Genomic DNA, 18,319 nt, shown 5'->3' with positions numbered 1-18,319 from the left:
TGTTCCTGTTGCACAGAAAGATGACACCAAATACGCCTCTTTTCAAAACCCAGCTGCATGCATGCGACCAACACGGAAGGCAGGAAGAGAAAAGGACAGGTGAAGAGTGGATCATAGGTATTGCATGGCATAAACTCCATAAAGCGCAGAGGTAGCATCTTGTTTCAAAAACACTGGCGTGTGAGATGTTAGTTGGGAATTCTTTGTTTTTTAAAGCTGGGCAAGCTTGAGCAGAAAAATTGTTCATGCATCTGACAATTTTTTGCTGCTCTCGACAGATGAGGCCAAGCGTGGGCTAGCTTCATTAGGACGGGCAGACGGTTCAGGAATGCATTTCGGCTGTCAGCGTTTAACACCTCGCTCTGATGAGCACCGTCAGCCCGTCTGCTCCCTTGCAGGGTTCTGCCGGAATGCAGCGCTTCGGTGCGAAGTCGTCTGTGAACATGCTCTCCACGCTGCAGCTGCATCTGTCAGCACATCGCTGCCTGCTCAGGGATTTCACCTCATGCAAATGAAGGGCCCGTCCACGGCATGACTCAGAGTCTCCATTTCAAACCCCCACACCCAAAAACACACACATAAACCTCTACAGAAAGCCCTTGATTCGCACATTTCAAACCACCGACTTGTTGCTTACGTAAACGCCAGTCCCGGCTGTACAATGGCATGCTTTGCTGGTTACAGTTAAACTCTTCACATGACTTGTTAAAACATGTAAAAGTGATATAACCTTTTTACAGTTTCTGTAAATAATTTCTGTGCTGGTTCATGAGTGATGGCTGTTGTAGTCAGGGTTATTTCATCTCACCTGTAGTATGCAAAAAACAAGCCCTTAACTTGAAATGGTGTCAGGTTTTGCATCGCTGTTAATGTAGAACTTGAACAAGGACGTAACGCTTTTTGGATTTCATGCTTAATGTGATTTCCTCAAGTTGTTGTTTGTCCAGTTATCCACAACTGAAATAAATTTTTGGGGCCTGAATTTCTTGGACACAATAATCGTTTTATTATAGTTTAGTGATTACATTATTGTCAGATGAAAATTGTGTCATTTACTCACCGTCAAGTTGTTCCAAACCTGTATACATCTCTTTTTTCTGATGAACAGAGAGAATCGTATTTGAAAGAATTTTCAGTTCTGGGACATCATTGACCAAAATAGTAGGAAAAATGTAAAGGGTATTCAAAGGTTCCCCAGAAATGTTTGCTTTCCTAAATGCATCAAAATATCTTTCTTCGTGTTCAACAGAACAAAGAAATGTATACAGGTTTGGAACAACTTGAGGGAGAGTAAATGGTTTACAGAATTTTCATTTTTGGGTAAACTATTCCTTTAATATCAGCAATTTCTAAAATGATGTACATTTTAATGACCCAAGTTTAACTGATAAAAGGTTTTTATTTACTTTTTTAGAGTAATAGGTAGGAATAGATTAAGATTTAGCTATGATTGTTTGACAGTAATGGGAACGGGAACATGTTCTACTCCTAAATCAACAAACGTGAATTGAGATTTGTTGAACAATTCCCAGTTTGCAATATATATTACCTAATAATGAGTCAATAATTCCATTAATCGGAGTGGATTTTCCAAATTAAATAAGATTCAATTATGTGATGACAATTACTTCATCAGAGTGGGTATTTATCAGGGGAATTTCCTCTGTTCAGTCCTGGGTCAGCAAAACACAAAACACTGGACCAGATGTCTGTATTAACATAACTCTGTTCATCTTTATCTCCTCTCCTCCCTCATCTCATTTCACCCCTTTTCTATCATTCTGTTCTTTTCTCTTTGTGCTCTTTCATCCAGGATCCTCCTGCAGTCGTATCGCTTTCCTGTTGGAGTCTGTATCTTTGTCTGATGATTTGTTTCTGCTATCTGAATGCCAGATCTTTAGCATGGCCTAACCAGCACCTTCCTGCTTGATTTATTACCTGCTTCTTTGTGTTTACAAAACACTTGGAATTCCCCCGTCCGTAACCATTTCGCCACAGTGAGGGTAACAGTTTTGATGGTAAACTAATCATGTTTGGCCTTGTGTTTACATATTTGGCGTATCAAGGCATCACCTTTATCATCATCTGATTTTTCCATACTGTCATAAATGCCTTTTGGTTGATGTTTCAGTCCAGTGCAGTCTGTGAATAGCTCAACTGTGTGCAATAATTAAACTGTGTGTTTCTGAAAAGAGTGCGATAGTATAATAATACAGATAAGACCAGAATTTTTTATTTTTTTAAACCAGTGTGCATGTGTAACGGCTACCGTAGACTCTGCAATCGTGAGTTGTGATTGGATGCTGGCAACAGACAAAACCACTAAATGTTTAAGAAGAAATTGACCCACTTGTGTTTGGGTGGGTGTAGGAGGAAGCTATGGAGTGGGCGAGGAAGGAGGCACACCTGTCACATGTTGGCATGCGTTGTGCCGGTCCTAATCTGTGGTTTGCCCCCATATCCCCCCAACACGCACAAACATAACTGTTTTTCTAACTGAACATGGAAACGTAAACCATTTTTGTATATAAAAAGGTGTTGTTGTAAGAGATAAGAGTCTTAGAGAAACAAAGTACTACTACTTTAAAATCTTTTTAAAAAGATTTTACCCACCATATTGAAGAGCGTGTGAGCAAATTTACAGCATCTCTTTCACATAGCTTTTATACTCTTTTTGATCAAATAGAATAGGTCGGCCCTATTACATTTGAATATTGCATTTTCCAAAGGCATTGTTAACCCTTTCATGAATGAATTCTTACAACCTCATTGATTGTTTCCTAAGTGTTTTTTATTTCTTGTGTGTTTTTGTTTCGCTTTTTAAATGAAAATATGACACTTTATACACAAAGCTTGACATCGGATGAGTTATCAAGAGTTCAAATATGAAAACAGCATGGGAAAATGAAGATTAGTCAGTTCACACAGGGAGTTGCGAAAACTGATGTTTATGGTAGAGGAATGCCAGAGAACACCACACAGCTAAATAAGGCAAATTATTGTGAGGAATCATGCATGGATTATACAGTATGTGCTACATGGAACATTACAGACTTATCTGACGCTATATAAGAACTTCTATATGACGCTACATAAGAACTTATATCTGATGCTATATAAGAACTTGACGCTATATAAGAACTTATATATGACGCTATATAAGAGCTTATATCTGACGCTATATAAGAACTTATATATGCCACTTTAAGCAAACCTATTAGGATCACATTTATCTAATGCGTCAGATTTTCTTTAAGCTATCGAATGTATTGTTTAAACATTTAGATTTTGGACACACTTTTTATTTCATTCATGCTCTTTGATTCAATCCGTATGTTGGTCCTTTGGGAATCAAAATCTACCAATAAATTAGGCAACATTTTTAAATGATTAAATACAGTTTACCCTATTGTTTTTATTTACATGTGCAAGATATGAAGGAACTACAGAGCATGTGCCAAAATCAAAAGGCAGTCATTAGAGGAATGATGAGTAGGCATCATCACTACTCCACACAGTTGGGTTGGCCCATCCGTGACTCCAGGGGCCCCTGCGGTCGTTTTCAGTACTAGTGTTCTCAGGGTGCCACATCACAGAGGAGAATTAGGGAACGCCGACCTGTGTGTAGACCGGAGGCTTGACTTTGATGTGGAAGCCGTGGGGCCTGCGTTCTGTATCCCAGTGTACCTCACTCTTCATAAACCCCTCAGTTCTGTTGCTGTATTGGAAAGGAAGGAAATGTTTTGTCCTGGAAAAGCAGTTTGAAACCGGATAAAGCGTGTTTTCTGTTGCACCGGGGCTACATGTGGAAAGCATCTTTGCGGAGAGGAACTTGCAATTACTTTTATCCCTATAATTGCAAAAATAGCACTCTATAGCACTTTATTAATGAAAATCAATAAAGGCGAAACTTTTACTACCCAAAGTATATGTAGTTATGAAAGGATCTAAGCATTTACTCTAAACATATCTTTTAAAAAGAACTGTGCAGGTTTTGCTATAGACCTACTTAAAAGAAATGTATAAACAGCCGGATGTTGGATTTATAATCCGCTCTCCAGAGATCTCTTTGTGACATGCAGGTATCTTCTGATTGCTCGTTCATGCATATTCATACTCATTCTTTAAACATGTTGTCTATCTTTAATTCAAATACTTTATACATAATATGTAGACTAGAACATTAATCTTAGTCGTTGTTAAATTGTACCCTGTTGACATATTTTTTCTTGAAGTGTACCATTTTATGAGTAACATTTGTAACGTTTATTGCTGTTTTATATTATTTCATTAACATTTTGTTAGGTTTTATATCAAAGATTGTATTCGACACCATCTGGCTGCACCGTATGCACCCAAAAAACAAAAGAAAAAATCAATATTCTCTTTTTTGTTGCAGTAGATTTATCAAGATACGATTTAGAAAGTGAATGATGAAACTTGCTTCAGGCACCGTATATGAAATAATTTGATGTTGAATGGCTGGTAGACAGAAAATGTGTCAACGAGAAAAAAGAGTGAAAGACTGAAAGAAAATGCATGAAGGGGTTTTATATCAGCATGAATAATGCTGTTAAATACAGAAGGCCCAGAGCCTGTAGATGTTGCCATGCCTGTTTCACTGCAATGTCATGCGTTTAATGGATTGCTGTTACCTATTTTCATGTGCATCAGATTACAAGGTTAAGGTGCAATCTTCCTCCGCAGCTCCACATCTTTGTCACCGCCCATATCTCAGACTTGATGGCTTTGACCTGGTGACCCCTGGAGATTGGCCACACAGCGGGATGTGGGATTTGGATACCCAGAGGAATGTTTTATTGCTCGGAGGTTGCACTTTCAAAACTCGAGAGGCTTTTAGTTGTTTATCCTAAAGTTATTGAGAAAAAAGTGACGGATGTTTCCATTCATTTAAGGAATTGTTCACATTCAACATACAATTTCATGATAATTTACTCACCCCTGTTGTCATCCAACATGATGAATAAGGGTCTTATCTAGCGAAACGATGAGTCATTTTCTAAAAATACTAAATGTATATGCTTTATAAACACAAATTGCTTTATAAACAAAAACTCACGACTTCACGTAATACATAATTAGGTCACGTTTGACGTAGGCGGAAGTGTTTACGAGTTGAACGTGCAAATACTAAGTCGAACGCCATTTTCTAAAAAAGGGAGTCTTTTCGCCCTGCCCTACCAACGTCAAGCGTGACCTTTTCAATGTAATTACATAAAATAATCCTGGAATGTTTTCATCAAAAACCTTAATTTCTTTTCGACTAAAGAAAAAAGTACATGAACATCTTGGATGACAACAGAGGTGAGTAAATTATCATGAAAATGTATGTTGAAAGTGAACAATTCCTTTAAGAATACAGAACTGCAATGCAGATAGCATAGCTCAGATAATTTCATTTTGGAAGCATTTAAAAGTTAAATATTTACTTTAGATGGCAAGACATGCTGTCTGAGCAAATATGGACATACCCCAGTAATCTCAGGAATATGTTACGTAGGAGAAATATCTGAGAGGACGAAAATTTCTATTCTAATCCAATTGCTTTATGGGACAAACAATTGAGATTAAAGAGATCCGGTTTGTGATTTGTCTTTCCTCTGGGACAGGACGTGTGGTTGGGGTGTGGACTGTTAAGGGTCAAATGCCATTTTACTGTAGCACGGACCACCCTGTATGCATTAAGGATTTGGCCTTGGCATAGAGCTCCAGCCGTGTCCAATCTGTCTCTCCTCTAGGTTTCATGGCAGTTGGGTTTTTCTTCCTCTTATTGCTAAGCTCCGCTATTTCTGTTGCTCATGGGGTTTTGATCCTGTTATACTGCTGAACATAAAACAGCCAGTCTGTTTGGTTGGGATGTGATACTCTTTGGGCAGTAGTGTTCATATCCACAGTCTCATTTATAATGAATATGATGATCCGTGAATCTGTTCGCCATCTGTGGCAGACGCCAGGTTCATCCCTGTGGTTACGCAGCCGAAAAAGATTTGTTTTCTAGGCTGATGATTTATTAAGTCGGTACTGTTGTGATTGAAAAGTCTCACAAACATGGCTGATTCACAATCACGGGTCAGTTCCCATCTGTGTGTTTAATATGCATTTTAATTAAAATGATTCCGTTCGCATTACATGTGTGCGTGTGAGTGGTACTACAGTCGATTCCTGTGTCAGATAATTCCTGTTTGTCAAAGATTCCTCATGCCAGATATATTTGGTAAAGGGAAAAACTGTTAGACATAAATTACATATACACATTTACACCATTATACGTGCCAAGATTAATATCTTGTTTTCCAATAAATACATACAGAATATTGAAGTTATTAAATCAGGTTTCAAAATTATTTGACTTTAGGCTAGGAACAATAAACCAAATGTTTTACTCTATTGACAGTTTTGTTTGATTGTTAAGCACAATATTTCTTTGGTTAGATTCCTTTAAAAATACAACTTAATGTATTTAGTGGATAACAAGACACGAGTACTAATAATGAAACAAACAAAAAACTTGAAAATCCTTTTTTTGGAGCGTTTACACGTTGGTGTTGATTTCTAAGAATCTCTACCTTGAATACAAAGCAGATGCATCAAATGTGTTGTGGATTGTCATTCCGCTGTCTGGGAACTTGCTGCTGGTATCACTCTCATGATCTTCAATTGTCCTGTGGTTTGCAGCTTTTCCATCATGACAGCTACAAACACTTGTCTTTTTGAATGATGTATGAGGAAGGAAGCATGGGTGCTTTCCCGAGCAAAGAGGCTCCTATCGAAAATTCATGAGATCAGATGTTTTTCGTGATGACAGAAGTCATAGCGAACTTGTTCCTCAGCGACACCGGACACGAGAAACCAGGAAGAACTCTTTTTGTGCTCGCTTGCTATCTTCAAAGGAGAAGTATGAGTAATTCTGTAGTTTCCTTCTCCGTGCATCTTGGTCAGCTGGCACTGCATTAGGTCATGTTTCGGGCTCACGCTCAAGAATGTGATGACATTATCTAACTTGACATGAAGTAGGCCTTTCAAAGCTGTATTGTGTTGTGTCCTTATTGTTCATGTTTTCTTACACAAATCGTCTTTCAATTGCGGCTGCGCCCATCCTGAAATTGCAACACACTACTCTAAACCCCTTACCACAGGAAGTCTTGTGGGGTTCTGTTAGACTATTGTGCCCTATGTTGACACCCACCGTAAAAGCGTCATTTGTTAGTACTGTTGCTTCTGGACTATTCTCCACAGGAAGGACAGAAATAGAGGTGAAGGAAGCGGTGGGCTTGTATATCTGTGAGTGAGTACTGCGTATCACAGCCCCAGATGTTGGAAGATGTGAGCCGTTAGACATCTAACGGACGTCAGTAACAGACTTTGTGAATGAGCTGCAGAAATCAGCAAGCTGCTCACAAAGCAACCAATGTGACCGTTGGGTGCTGTGTTGGTCACACTCGCCTGCATGTTTACACAGTTTCTGAAAGGGTTTATGCATTCAATTCTTTTTTTAAACTGGAGGTGAACATTACAATATACAATATTGATGACTGTTGTACTATTAGCCACCATGTGTCAAAATACAATTATTATCCTTATAGTTCATACTACATGTATTGTTTTATTTTATTTATTTTGTGGTCCATCATGCCATTAAGATACTTTAGTTAAGAGTTTGTCAGAAGTCCAGATGTTTTGCATTTAGCTTTGAAATGGCTCTAAATGTATCGATAACATATCATAAGTTGTTGATTATTGCTAAATAATCAAAATTTGACCGGGAACATCTATAATGATGCAAACAGCCAAATGCGCTGAGCTTTTGTGTTCATTTGTTGGTCACTTGACCGTATGCTTTCCAAGTCACACACAATACGATAAACATGATAATCATTTATCATCTGCTTGTTTTTCTACCTGTCTACCAGTACCTGTGTGTGTGCTGTTTGGGGGACATGGCTGTTTTTGGAGACCATTAGAGGCCCTGGGCAAACACAGAGAGTCTGTTTAAACACAGGGCGGAAGCTGCCCTAATGAGGATGTTTACCAATGCAGGAAAAAAATCTGTGCAAACAGGGACGTGGACACGTGGCCGTCAACACCTCCCTGCTTGGCCTGTCACCTCCGCTGCTGATGGGGCAGCCAGGGCTCTCGTTTGTGCCCTTGTTTCTGCGGCAGCGACGCCCTGTCCCTAGCAGGCTGCCTGGACTTGACATCTCCACCAGCACTAATTTGTGTAGCTCTTATTAGGATGAATTGCGAGCTCATTTCCAGCTATTGTTACAGTGCTCTTTTTGTCATTATTCGTCAAATCCAACCCTCTGCGTCCACCCCCCCTGCCTCGTGGCTCCGTGCCAGGTGTTCTTATATCCTGCACGGACAGACAGACAGCCCATAGAGAGAGAGAGAGAGAGAGAGAGAGAGAGAGAGAGAGAGAGAGAGAGAGAGAGAAATGGTAGATGGATAAATATAGAGGACAGCAGAATTGTGTTTAGACATGGTAAGGAGCTTTTCTCTTGTTGGCAGTCATTGTTAGTGTTACAAACAAATGGTGCGCCTGGCGCTTGTGTCATGGTTAAATATATAGCTTGTTACATGGCGTAAGTGGAATTAACCATGAGTGACCTCAATGTGGCACAGGACGTTGCTTTGTAATGTGCATGAATGAAGGCTCTTTTCATTTCAAACCAGTATGACTGCAGAAAACAAAAGAAGATATTTTAAAGAATGTTGGTAACCTGACAATGGTGGTCGCTTCTATTGTATGGACACAAAATCAAAGAATTTTAGGAGAAGCATCTGATGTACTAACCAAGACCCAAATAAAATCTCATGAGCTATAAAATACCTCTTGGAGATGTCATGGATTGACATAAATTATTTTATAAAATTGCTTTTGTTATTGGCTTATTGAATGTTGCTCTGTTACCTCCTTTGTAAAAGCAGATGGCATCAGGTTTGATTGCTTTGGTCCGAACCCAAGTTAGATTAATTCTCTCTCTATTCTCGCAGTACTATCTCATAACTCATATTAATGGCTTTGAACACGTTATTAGCTGCTTTGTTTCATCGCCATGTTTTAATTTTAATACTAAGTCTGAGAATACTTTTAAACAAGTCTCTATTCCCAAATACCTGTCAGCTCACTGTCGCCTTTACTTTATCTGATGTTTTTGGATTCAGATGCTCTGGGTCTCAGCACATGGCAGAAATTCACCTTGCTGCTTATTCTCTGTATTTCCAACAGAAATGGTGTTTCCTGTGAAACACAGAATAATGTAATTCAAACAGTAGGGCGGCCCCCTCGCTGGGCCAACCCGGGCCCAAGCAGCGCCTTCAGGATGATCATCCTTCGCTGTCAGCCACGATAAAACCAAGGCTTTTACTTATTGAGTCGGTACACTGGGATCTGGAGATCAAGAGCTGGGGAGAGAGACACGCTCATGTTTTAGCGAACATTTTCTCTCGTGGAGGAGTGTACGAGAGAATGCTGGGACGCACACACACGTAAATGCAAATACACGTTCACACATCAGCGCCCACAAACACCTACTTGTTTACACAGTGGGCCGATACCTCACGCAGCTTTGCCAACAACCTCCATATCAATAGTATCACAGGGTTGCATCAGAAATATCTTGTCGCAAACGTGACCCAGGGTAGTGAATCCTCCTGGAAATGTTTCGATACGGTGCTGTCCCTCGTTTTATCTGCGCTATTCATTTACGCAGCCTGCTCTAGGGGAAAGAACCTAATTATTTCCTTATAAATGGCCCCGTAAACATGAGCGGTTTCTGGTGCCAAATGCAGAAGAGTCAAGTCGTATTGGAGAGAAGGCAGACTTTCAGAAGGCTGCACAGACTCGCGAAATATGCTTTGGTCGGTCCGCAGCGAGTCTGGCTGCGTTTTACATACACAGCTGGAGAAAGAAACAGCAGACTTGGTTGTGCGTAGGAGTTGATGCCCTGGCACAGAAGCACTTTCTTTCTTCCACTGTTTCCTCTCTCTCTCTATCTCTCTATGAGTGGGCTCACAGGGAATCTGGCTCAATGTTATGGATTCGAGGATTCTTCTTTTGTTTGTCTGTGCTCTCGATCTCTCGACGTGTCTCTCTCTCCGGGCTGGACGGTGTCCCGGAGGAATTTGGCTGCACAGATGTGGAGTGTCTGTGTGGAGGAGGAGGGACGCGCTTGTCTCCCCTGAGGAAAAAGCATCTTTTTGAATATACGTGGCAATTAGACACAGCGAACATTATAGACCTCCTTTGGCATGCTTTAGATCTTAAGACACTTATTTGATTTATAATTTTGTATGGTTTATAGCAATTGATATTGGTCAGATTTTAGGCTGCTAGGTTTGTTTCCATCATACCGATGGTCATGTTTAATGCATTTTCTTTTGCTGCATTGCAAGAAACAGAGGATGTGACTTCTAAAAATGATTAATAATTTCCCTATTCTGAAATATTTTTGATCCTAATGCTCTGCTTTCTTTCCTCTATCTTAGGATGCCTTTGTGGAGTTGTACAGTCAATCGAGAGACTCTGCTTTTCACCCCTTTTCATACCTAACCAAAGTGCTTGGACTGGCAGCGCTGGGTTTGGCAGGCATGACGATCGGAGCCTTCTTCGCCCAGAAGTGACGATGACTCAAGACTCCTATTTATCTCTTTCTCATTCCGTTTCTCTTCTCCAGCTTATTAAAGCGTCTCTCAGGGCTCAGCTCAGCACCAGTGCCCTTCAAAGGTCCGAACCGATGCCCCTCAAGCCACAAGCGCTCAGGCGGCGACGACGATAAAGCTTTACGAATAAAGAACGAAGACGCACTGGGATGTTCCTTCACTTTGATTAAAATGCTTGTCACTGCCATGTACAGTCACACTCGCACAAAGAGACAAAAACACACACGCTTCATATGGACACAGGCATACGATAAGAAACTTTTTTGTCTTGAAAGCTTCTTTCGTTTGTAGTACAAAGTACAGAGAGATTTTTTAAACTGCTTTTCTACTTTTTGATATCGTTTTTTGGACATTTTGTAGCATGAATCAAAAAGAAGAGGAGAAAAACGTTTGCCGGAGTGAATGTAAATAAGTTCTCCGCTGTCTGCATGCGTGGAGAAAGAAACTCCTTTCAGCTCGAGTAGTTTTGCATGACGTCGTCTCGGAGTAGGCCGCCTCCCTGGAATCAGGGTGTTTTTCTGTCTATCTCTCTGTTGGACGGACCTCTTGAGATATCCCTACAAACCATCAGATGTTGAGCATTTCTCATTAAAAAGATGCTCTTTGATTTGCTCTGTCTTTCTGTGTTTCTCAAGAACAAACAACAACCGAGAAATGAACGGTGGAATGCAGACAAATGGTCAAATGGTCTTGGCATGGGACGGAATGTGGACATAGATCGGCCCGTTGAATGTAATTACTGGAATTCTGAAAGTTTTCTTTTTTGTATGTATTTGTTGGCTTTTCCAGAATATTTAATGGGATAGTTCACCCAAAATAAATATTATGTCATCATCTGCTCAAGCATAACTGTCCTCTTTGATGAAGCTCCTGTCCCCATTAAATTCAATATCATGGAAAATCAAGTGGTGATTCAGCGATTGGGTAAATTATGACATGGTTTTTATTTTTGGGTGCAATATTCCTTTGAAAATGCTATCATGAGGATAAATTCAAGTTGGTTATCCATCCTATATTCGGTAATAACAGAGAGTATTGTGTACATGTACATCTGTAAATAGGTTTTGTTGAGAGAGCTGGGCTAGGCTGTGTTGTGGAAGAGATAAAGCAGGCGGGTCTTCAGCTACATCCAGCCAGGTGTGTGTGCATATCTGCAGATGAGACGGACAGGTGGGGGGCGGCCGCAGCTGGGAACAGAAGTTCATTCAGCCTGGCATGATAGGCATGCAGGTCGCCACACAACAGACACTATAACACACAGCCCAGGTGTCTTTCCCTTCTCCCCATTTTTGGATGCCCCATCAATCACAGAAAACTGATCCATTTGCTTTTACTTCTGCCTGGAGAGCCATCTTTTCCATCTCCGTGTGTACCACATGGGAGGGTTGATTTCTCATTCACAGGAACATATGGAGACATCCGCATGTCTTAATGTTATTTTTGTTCTTCAAGCCTTCTTCAAAAATTGCGGGTGTAGATTCTAGTGTTAGACCTTTCTGTCAAGCTGCGTTCAATGATATTTCAATTTATTTTGTGTTCAGCTAATTTTGTTTTAACGTATGAGCCGTTGCTTAAATCTGTCTTCAATTCAATCCACTGTTATTGTTTTACAGTCGCTGTAGATATCAGCGAATATAACACAAATTCATATCAGCCGTCTACTTTAAGAAATCAAAATCAGGGTAATTTACATTTAGCAGACGCTTTGATCCAAAGCGACTAACATTTATCATATACACTTGTTTCTAAGTATGTACAATCCCCTGGGATCAAACCCACGACTTTGGGGTTGTTAACACCATGCTCTTACCACTGAGCTATGGGAAACTGTGTTGGATTACTCATGGAGTGGCTTTATCTACACAGCTCTCTCAATTGTTTTCAATTTAACAGTGCATATCTATTAGTGTACTATTTCTGCACCCTGTGTTTGGGCTGTGGAGGACTGTATCTGAATATTGAAGAGAGTTTGATGACTCGAACTGTAAGATCGTTCACTTTAGCTGCTAAAGATCAATGTAAGACCACAGGGGTTGTAGTCCCCGTTGCCTCACCATTTGAAGCTGCTTGTGGATGAACCAGCGTATAACTGCCACAGCTGGAGCGGAAGAAGTCCCTCCACTCCTGAAGTCTCACTTTTCCTCTGGTTAAGAGAAAAAGAGACGACTGTCACAATCAGGCAAGCACCTACTTGAGTCTAAGAGGCCTTGCACATCAATCTTTTTATAACCAATGGATTGGATTGATGGACTGCACCTTTTAATAAGGAAATTCACGTTCAGTCTTGCAGTTGGATGTGTGATTTTTATGTACAAATTCATTCCCATTGTTATTTTTATTCTGGTGCATTGCACAGTACTTTTAATCAGTGTGAAAACAGACATATTTACACTGGAGCTACCATGCAAGTGAAGACAGATAGTAAACTAAAAATGGTCTAGCTCCTGCATAAATATAATATTTGATTTAACAGGCACATGTAGCTTTTTCAATTTAAAATTCTCTTTTATGCCTTCACAGAACAGAAAAAAAAATCTGAATGTAAAAAGTTTATAGTTACCCACAATGTGTTCTCAGCTATTGCTCACTTTTAAAGTGTCTGATGGATTGTACAATAAGAAAAAAAACTCCATCTGTCTGTTCTTTCATTCATTTTTACCATTTGAATGGAAAGAGGATGTGCACGTGCCTCGCATTCAGACTTATAAATATGGAAGTGATATTTAAACTGCAGAATGAGGGGTTTTCCATCTGGACGGTCATGTTCTGCTGATCTGTTTAGAGTAAAACTGCAGTCACTGTCTCCATGGTAGCACTGGTTTGGTGTTTAACCATGTTATTTACATTCTGCATGAGCGGATTCTTTCATCTCAAGCCATACAGCTTCATTTTTCTTGTGTTTCAGCACGATTTACACGTTGTTTTTAATATACATGACTCATTGTGATATCTATTCTGAAATAATCCCCCCCCCCACCCATCACATCAAATAGAAAAGATTATCACAAGCAAAACGTGTATTTTTTCGTCGGCAGCTACTTCAACGCATACCACTTTCAGAGAGCAACGGGAAAAAAAGAAATCGATTTTCTGCCCTGATTTCTTTGCTTTTTAATGACTTTGCTGCCATACCTACCCCTCATATATCACATTACCAATAATATGTGGCAAAATATCCGGGGGAATTTTAATATAGAGACTGAATATTTCCAGTTTCTATTTGATTTTCAAATTTTCATTTTTCATCTATTATCCTGTTTGTCTTTCTGTTACGAACACTCTGTTTCGTATGCCCTCAGCAACACAAGCTATTGCGCACCATTGTCTTTCTTTGTTTTTGTGACTTTTTTGTTTAATTTATCATAGCACTTCTGAGTTTTAAACGTGTTGATATTTGTACCCATGTCATAAGCTAAGAGTTATGTGTCTTAATTAAAAAAATCAAGACTAATCATCTGAGAAGAGCTGTCACGGACTGCATCATTGGGTCGGAAACTCCAATATGCCGTTGCGCAGTCTGTCACGTTCTACTGTACTCCGAATCGAATTCAGCAAGGGAATAATTTTATCAGGCTGGCTGTATAACAGGGTGTCTTTAAGGCAAGAATAGGAAAAGATTGGCAACTGTATCTCAGGAGAGTTGTGGATTAAACCAGTCTACACATCCTTCTGTTTAACCTGAAGGTCTTCGTGAGACAAAGTCCTTTTGTGTACTGTGCGGTTAAGGAGTAGACACAAAATTCATTGGCAAATTATACAATATCTTACCAAAAATGCGTTATTACATTTATTTTAAAGGTTTTTATTTGGCATGCAAAATAAAAGCTTAAATGATACCTTAGGGTCAGGGTCAAAATAGTTACAACAACAAAAAAGATTTTGAAGAATATTGGTATACAACATCCACCATTGACTTCCATTGTATGGCCACAAAACCACAAAGGCATCAAAATATCTTCTATTGAGTTCCCAAGAAGAGTCACGAGAAAGATGAATAAATTAATTTTAATTCAAGAATAACTCATTTAATTTAAGAATTTATAATTGTTTAGGTTAAATTGGTTCAAACATAACTGTCTGTCAAATCAAGTAGACATGGTTTGTTTTGGAGTAGGCTAAACTTCATGTGCATTGAATAATCAGCTCTGAAATCTCAAACACAAGGACAGACGTGCAGAAACTCTAAAATAGCAGCACCTCCAACTTAAAATTCTCAAGGGTTGCCATTACCCTCCAAAATCTTCCATAGAAAGGGATCACTTGCACAGAAGTGCAGGATGAGCAAATCTGTCGGTCCTGATGAGGAGGTCGCAACTGATGTGGGATTCAAAAGACAACCTCTGCTGCTAGCAAGGTGGATCTGATCGATGAAGTAAACCTTGATGACGATGATGCATTTGATAAATGATGTGATTATACTGCTTACAAAAATGCACACTTGACTATAGTCTGGCGCTTATGGGTATTTTGCTCCAGCGAGCGCGCGTGTGTCTACTGCCACGGGGTGTAAACATTACACCATTTCCCTCTGAGATTTCACTCATCTGATATTAGATTAACCTCCTACAGCATCTCGTGCCACACAGCCACATCGTCGTTTCCTCCACCCTCACAAAACTACAAGACATGCGGAGGAAAAGAGAAGCATCCGAGGGCTGCACCCGGGGGAAGGTTAAATTAACTTGAGCCCAGAGTTCTTTGTGCGAAACGTCTCTCAGCGGATGAAATATTCCAGATGCACAGAAGAAGAAGAATTTTAAATGATATCAGTTTTAGTGCAGAAGGGATTTTTTATTAAACACTTGTGCTGGAGCTTGAGCACGTTCAGAGTTCGAGTAATTGCCGGCGATTGAGGTGTAACCTCGGGGGATGCGAACCTGATGATGACGGCAAATTTTAACCAGCGTATGAACGTATGCACGATACATCAAAGTTGCCACTTCCGTCCAAGGGGACGCGTATTAACATCTGAGGCTGGAATAATGGCCAATTACATCCCTTATTTATGATGAAACTATGACACACTTTAAGTGTGTAGTAGTAAAGTAAGTTTATAACAATGGTTGCTCAGTGTTTTGGTTTTAGTGAGATATTAAAACTTTCAACATGAAACAATCTTCCAGAAAAATGCGTTTTCAGTGCGCACCTCGGTTTGTGTCATGTCAAGGTAAATGTATACATTTAAATACGTGTTGATTAATTGTTTTGCTCTAAGTAAAATAAAGGCAAAATAAATGTTGCTATATTTATATGCACGTATTAATATTTCTTATGCAGACTTTTAATATAGCAAGGAAACACACAAAAAATGCAAGAAAAAAGAAACATAGGTAATGTTCACCGCCTCAATTAATATTTATATAAACGTATTAATTATTTAAAAAATACATGTTCAAAGTGATAATTATTTCGAATTTTTTAATAAATTTGGAGTTAAAGAACTCATTCTCAGCCTTGGACCTTCGGGTTGGTCTGATTCTCTCGGTTTTAAGATCCCTGACACACATCACTCACTGTCTGTCCTCCACTGGGCCTGTCTTTCTGTGCTTTGGACTGAAACTCTTGACATGAAAGTCTGGCATCTCAAACAGAATTTTGATACGCTCCGACATACATCTCATAGGCGCCTTTGTGCTCTTATTTTTGACCTTATTATGGTTTCTTTACCAAAGAGTCTTACTGTAAATACTATTGGGCCTGAAGTCTTCCTTAGTGAGAGTGTCATTAAAAGTTGTCTTTGTAATCGCAAATTAAATGTGAATCATGCGATAAAATCTTAGAAACTAACAAACTGTGTGCAAATAACGGCACCACTACGGCTTTGTGGGAGGTTGCCAGGGAGTTGCTAAGGTGTTCTGAGTGGCTTATTTTGTTGTCTTGTTGTGGTTGCTGGAGTGCATGTTGAAATCATAAGTTACTAAGAAATGTTCAAAAAGCTTCACAAATAGGAACTTTCATTCATGTTGCATTCAGAGAAAAGCTGATAGTTGACTCAATAATTAAATTCTGTCATCATTTACTCAACCTCTTGTCCTTTCCTTCTGCCGCAGAACACAAAAGAAGATTTTTACCAACATTTTTCTAAATATCTTTTGCGTTCTGTAGAAGAAAGAAAGTCATAAAAATTGAAATGACGGGAGGGTGAGTAAATGATGACAGAATTTCATTATTGAGTGAACAGTCAGCTTTTCTCTGAATGCGACATGAATGAAAGTTCCTATTTGTGAAGCTTTTTGAACATTTCTTAGTTAATCAGCTTCAAGTTGAATGGAATCTAACCTATACAGTAACTTTGACCAATGGTGGGTGTCATACTGCCAGTGTGTGCCAAAAATCAACAGTAAAAATGAAACACAAATACTCTATATGGTGAAAACCTTCTATAGCTTAGAGCTCAGTCTTGGGTTTGAGCCTTTCCTTCGACCAGCAGGTAAACTCGTGAAATGCTAAATTACGTTCAAATAAGATTTACGCTGTTTTCTTTCAGAATCTGAATTCCCTGCAAGTTTGTTTCACTTTGACAATTGTTAATTGGTCTTTAGCAACGAACTTTGTATCCAACAATAAACTGTTTTTTTGTTTCACAAATTTATGACATTTCCGTGCCCGCAAGCTCATCAATTAAGATTGGAAAAGGGTGTCAACCAATGGTGTTGGATGGGGGTTGTGAAACAGTAAAAGGAATAATGCTGAAGACAAAGACGACCGTTCTTGGTGTACAATGAGCTCTGTCTGATGAGAGTAAGCGTGAGTGTTAGCAGACGACAACAGTAGCTGTGGGCCCCTTTTGCAAATCTGACACAATGAGCACAAGCTGGCCGGCTGTTAGTTTTACTAGGTCACCAACAGACACATTGCTCCAGAGGTGCTCCAGAGAGGCCAGAAACAATGCCGATCATGTGAATCTGGAAAAATGTAAGATGTGGGAATCTTTGGGGTACACCTCAGAATGTCTACAAAGCAGATGGACTTCAACAAACCTGCTGCTGCAACACATAGGGTTCCAGCTTAAAGATTTGTTGCTGTTTGTATATTTAGAGTATTTTTTTCAGACTTCATTTGTTCAATTTGATTGATTAGGTGTGTGATGTTGCTATTCAAAGGCACCCTGTGATGGGCTATAAAATAGTCATTATGATGATTGACAATAAAGAAAGAAAGAAAAGTTTTCAAATTAAAGCAGCTTGTGGTAACCAAGGCAGGAATATTTAAAATGTAACACGAGATTTTATATAAATATCCAAGCAGAACATGATGTTATAAAATGCATTTTCATTCAAATATATTGTTGTAGTTTTGACGTCCACACACCGCCCTCTAGTGGACAGTCAATTCACTCAAACTTTGACAAATAAAATACATTTTAAATATTTTAAAGCAATAACATATATATGCATTTGGGGAAATGTCCTGCTGCACTGTATAACGTATAAAACCTATTTTGTGCTGGTTTGTACAACTATTTTTTATCACACAAACACACAACTTATCACTCCACCCACTGGAGGACCATTTCTTTGTCTGCTGGCAATGGTGAAACAAAGAAACAGATGGCTTTATGTTATCTGTTCCGTTATTACTTGGATACTTGAAGATATTCAATTAAAGATCGAACTGGATTTATAGCAGAAAGAGA

General features: G+C 39.3%; 1 protein-coding gene across 2 annotated transcripts in view; it reads left to right on the top strand.

Annotated features, from left to right (window-relative positions):
- Nucleotides 1–16,575, top strand: part of bcl2a (BCL2 apoptosis regulator a) — a 42,762-nt gene extending 26,187 nt beyond the window's left edge. The window contains exons 2-3 of one of the 2 annotated variants that reach the window (XR_013786166.1): nt 10,510–11,415; nt 11,745–16,575. Coding sequence is in view for 1 of the 2 variants with exons in the window: in XM_079447790.1 (XP_079303916.1) it covers nt 10,510–10,644 (135 nt within the window). In the remaining variant the exon portion in view is untranslated. Of the gene's footprint in view, nt 1–10,509 lie in introns of both variants that reach the window. The other variant, XM_079447790.1, reaches the window with a different exon arrangement.
- The last annotated feature ends 1,744 nt before the right edge of the window (nt 16,576–18,319 follow it).

This window comes from Barbatula barbatula, assembly GCF_947034865.1.
Source record: "Barbatula barbatula genome assembly, chromosome: 23".
Lineage (NCBI taxonomy): Eukaryota > Metazoa > Chordata > Actinopteri > Cypriniformes > Nemacheilidae > Barbatula > Barbatula barbatula.
This window is presented reverse-complemented; position numbering and strand designations above follow the sequence as displayed.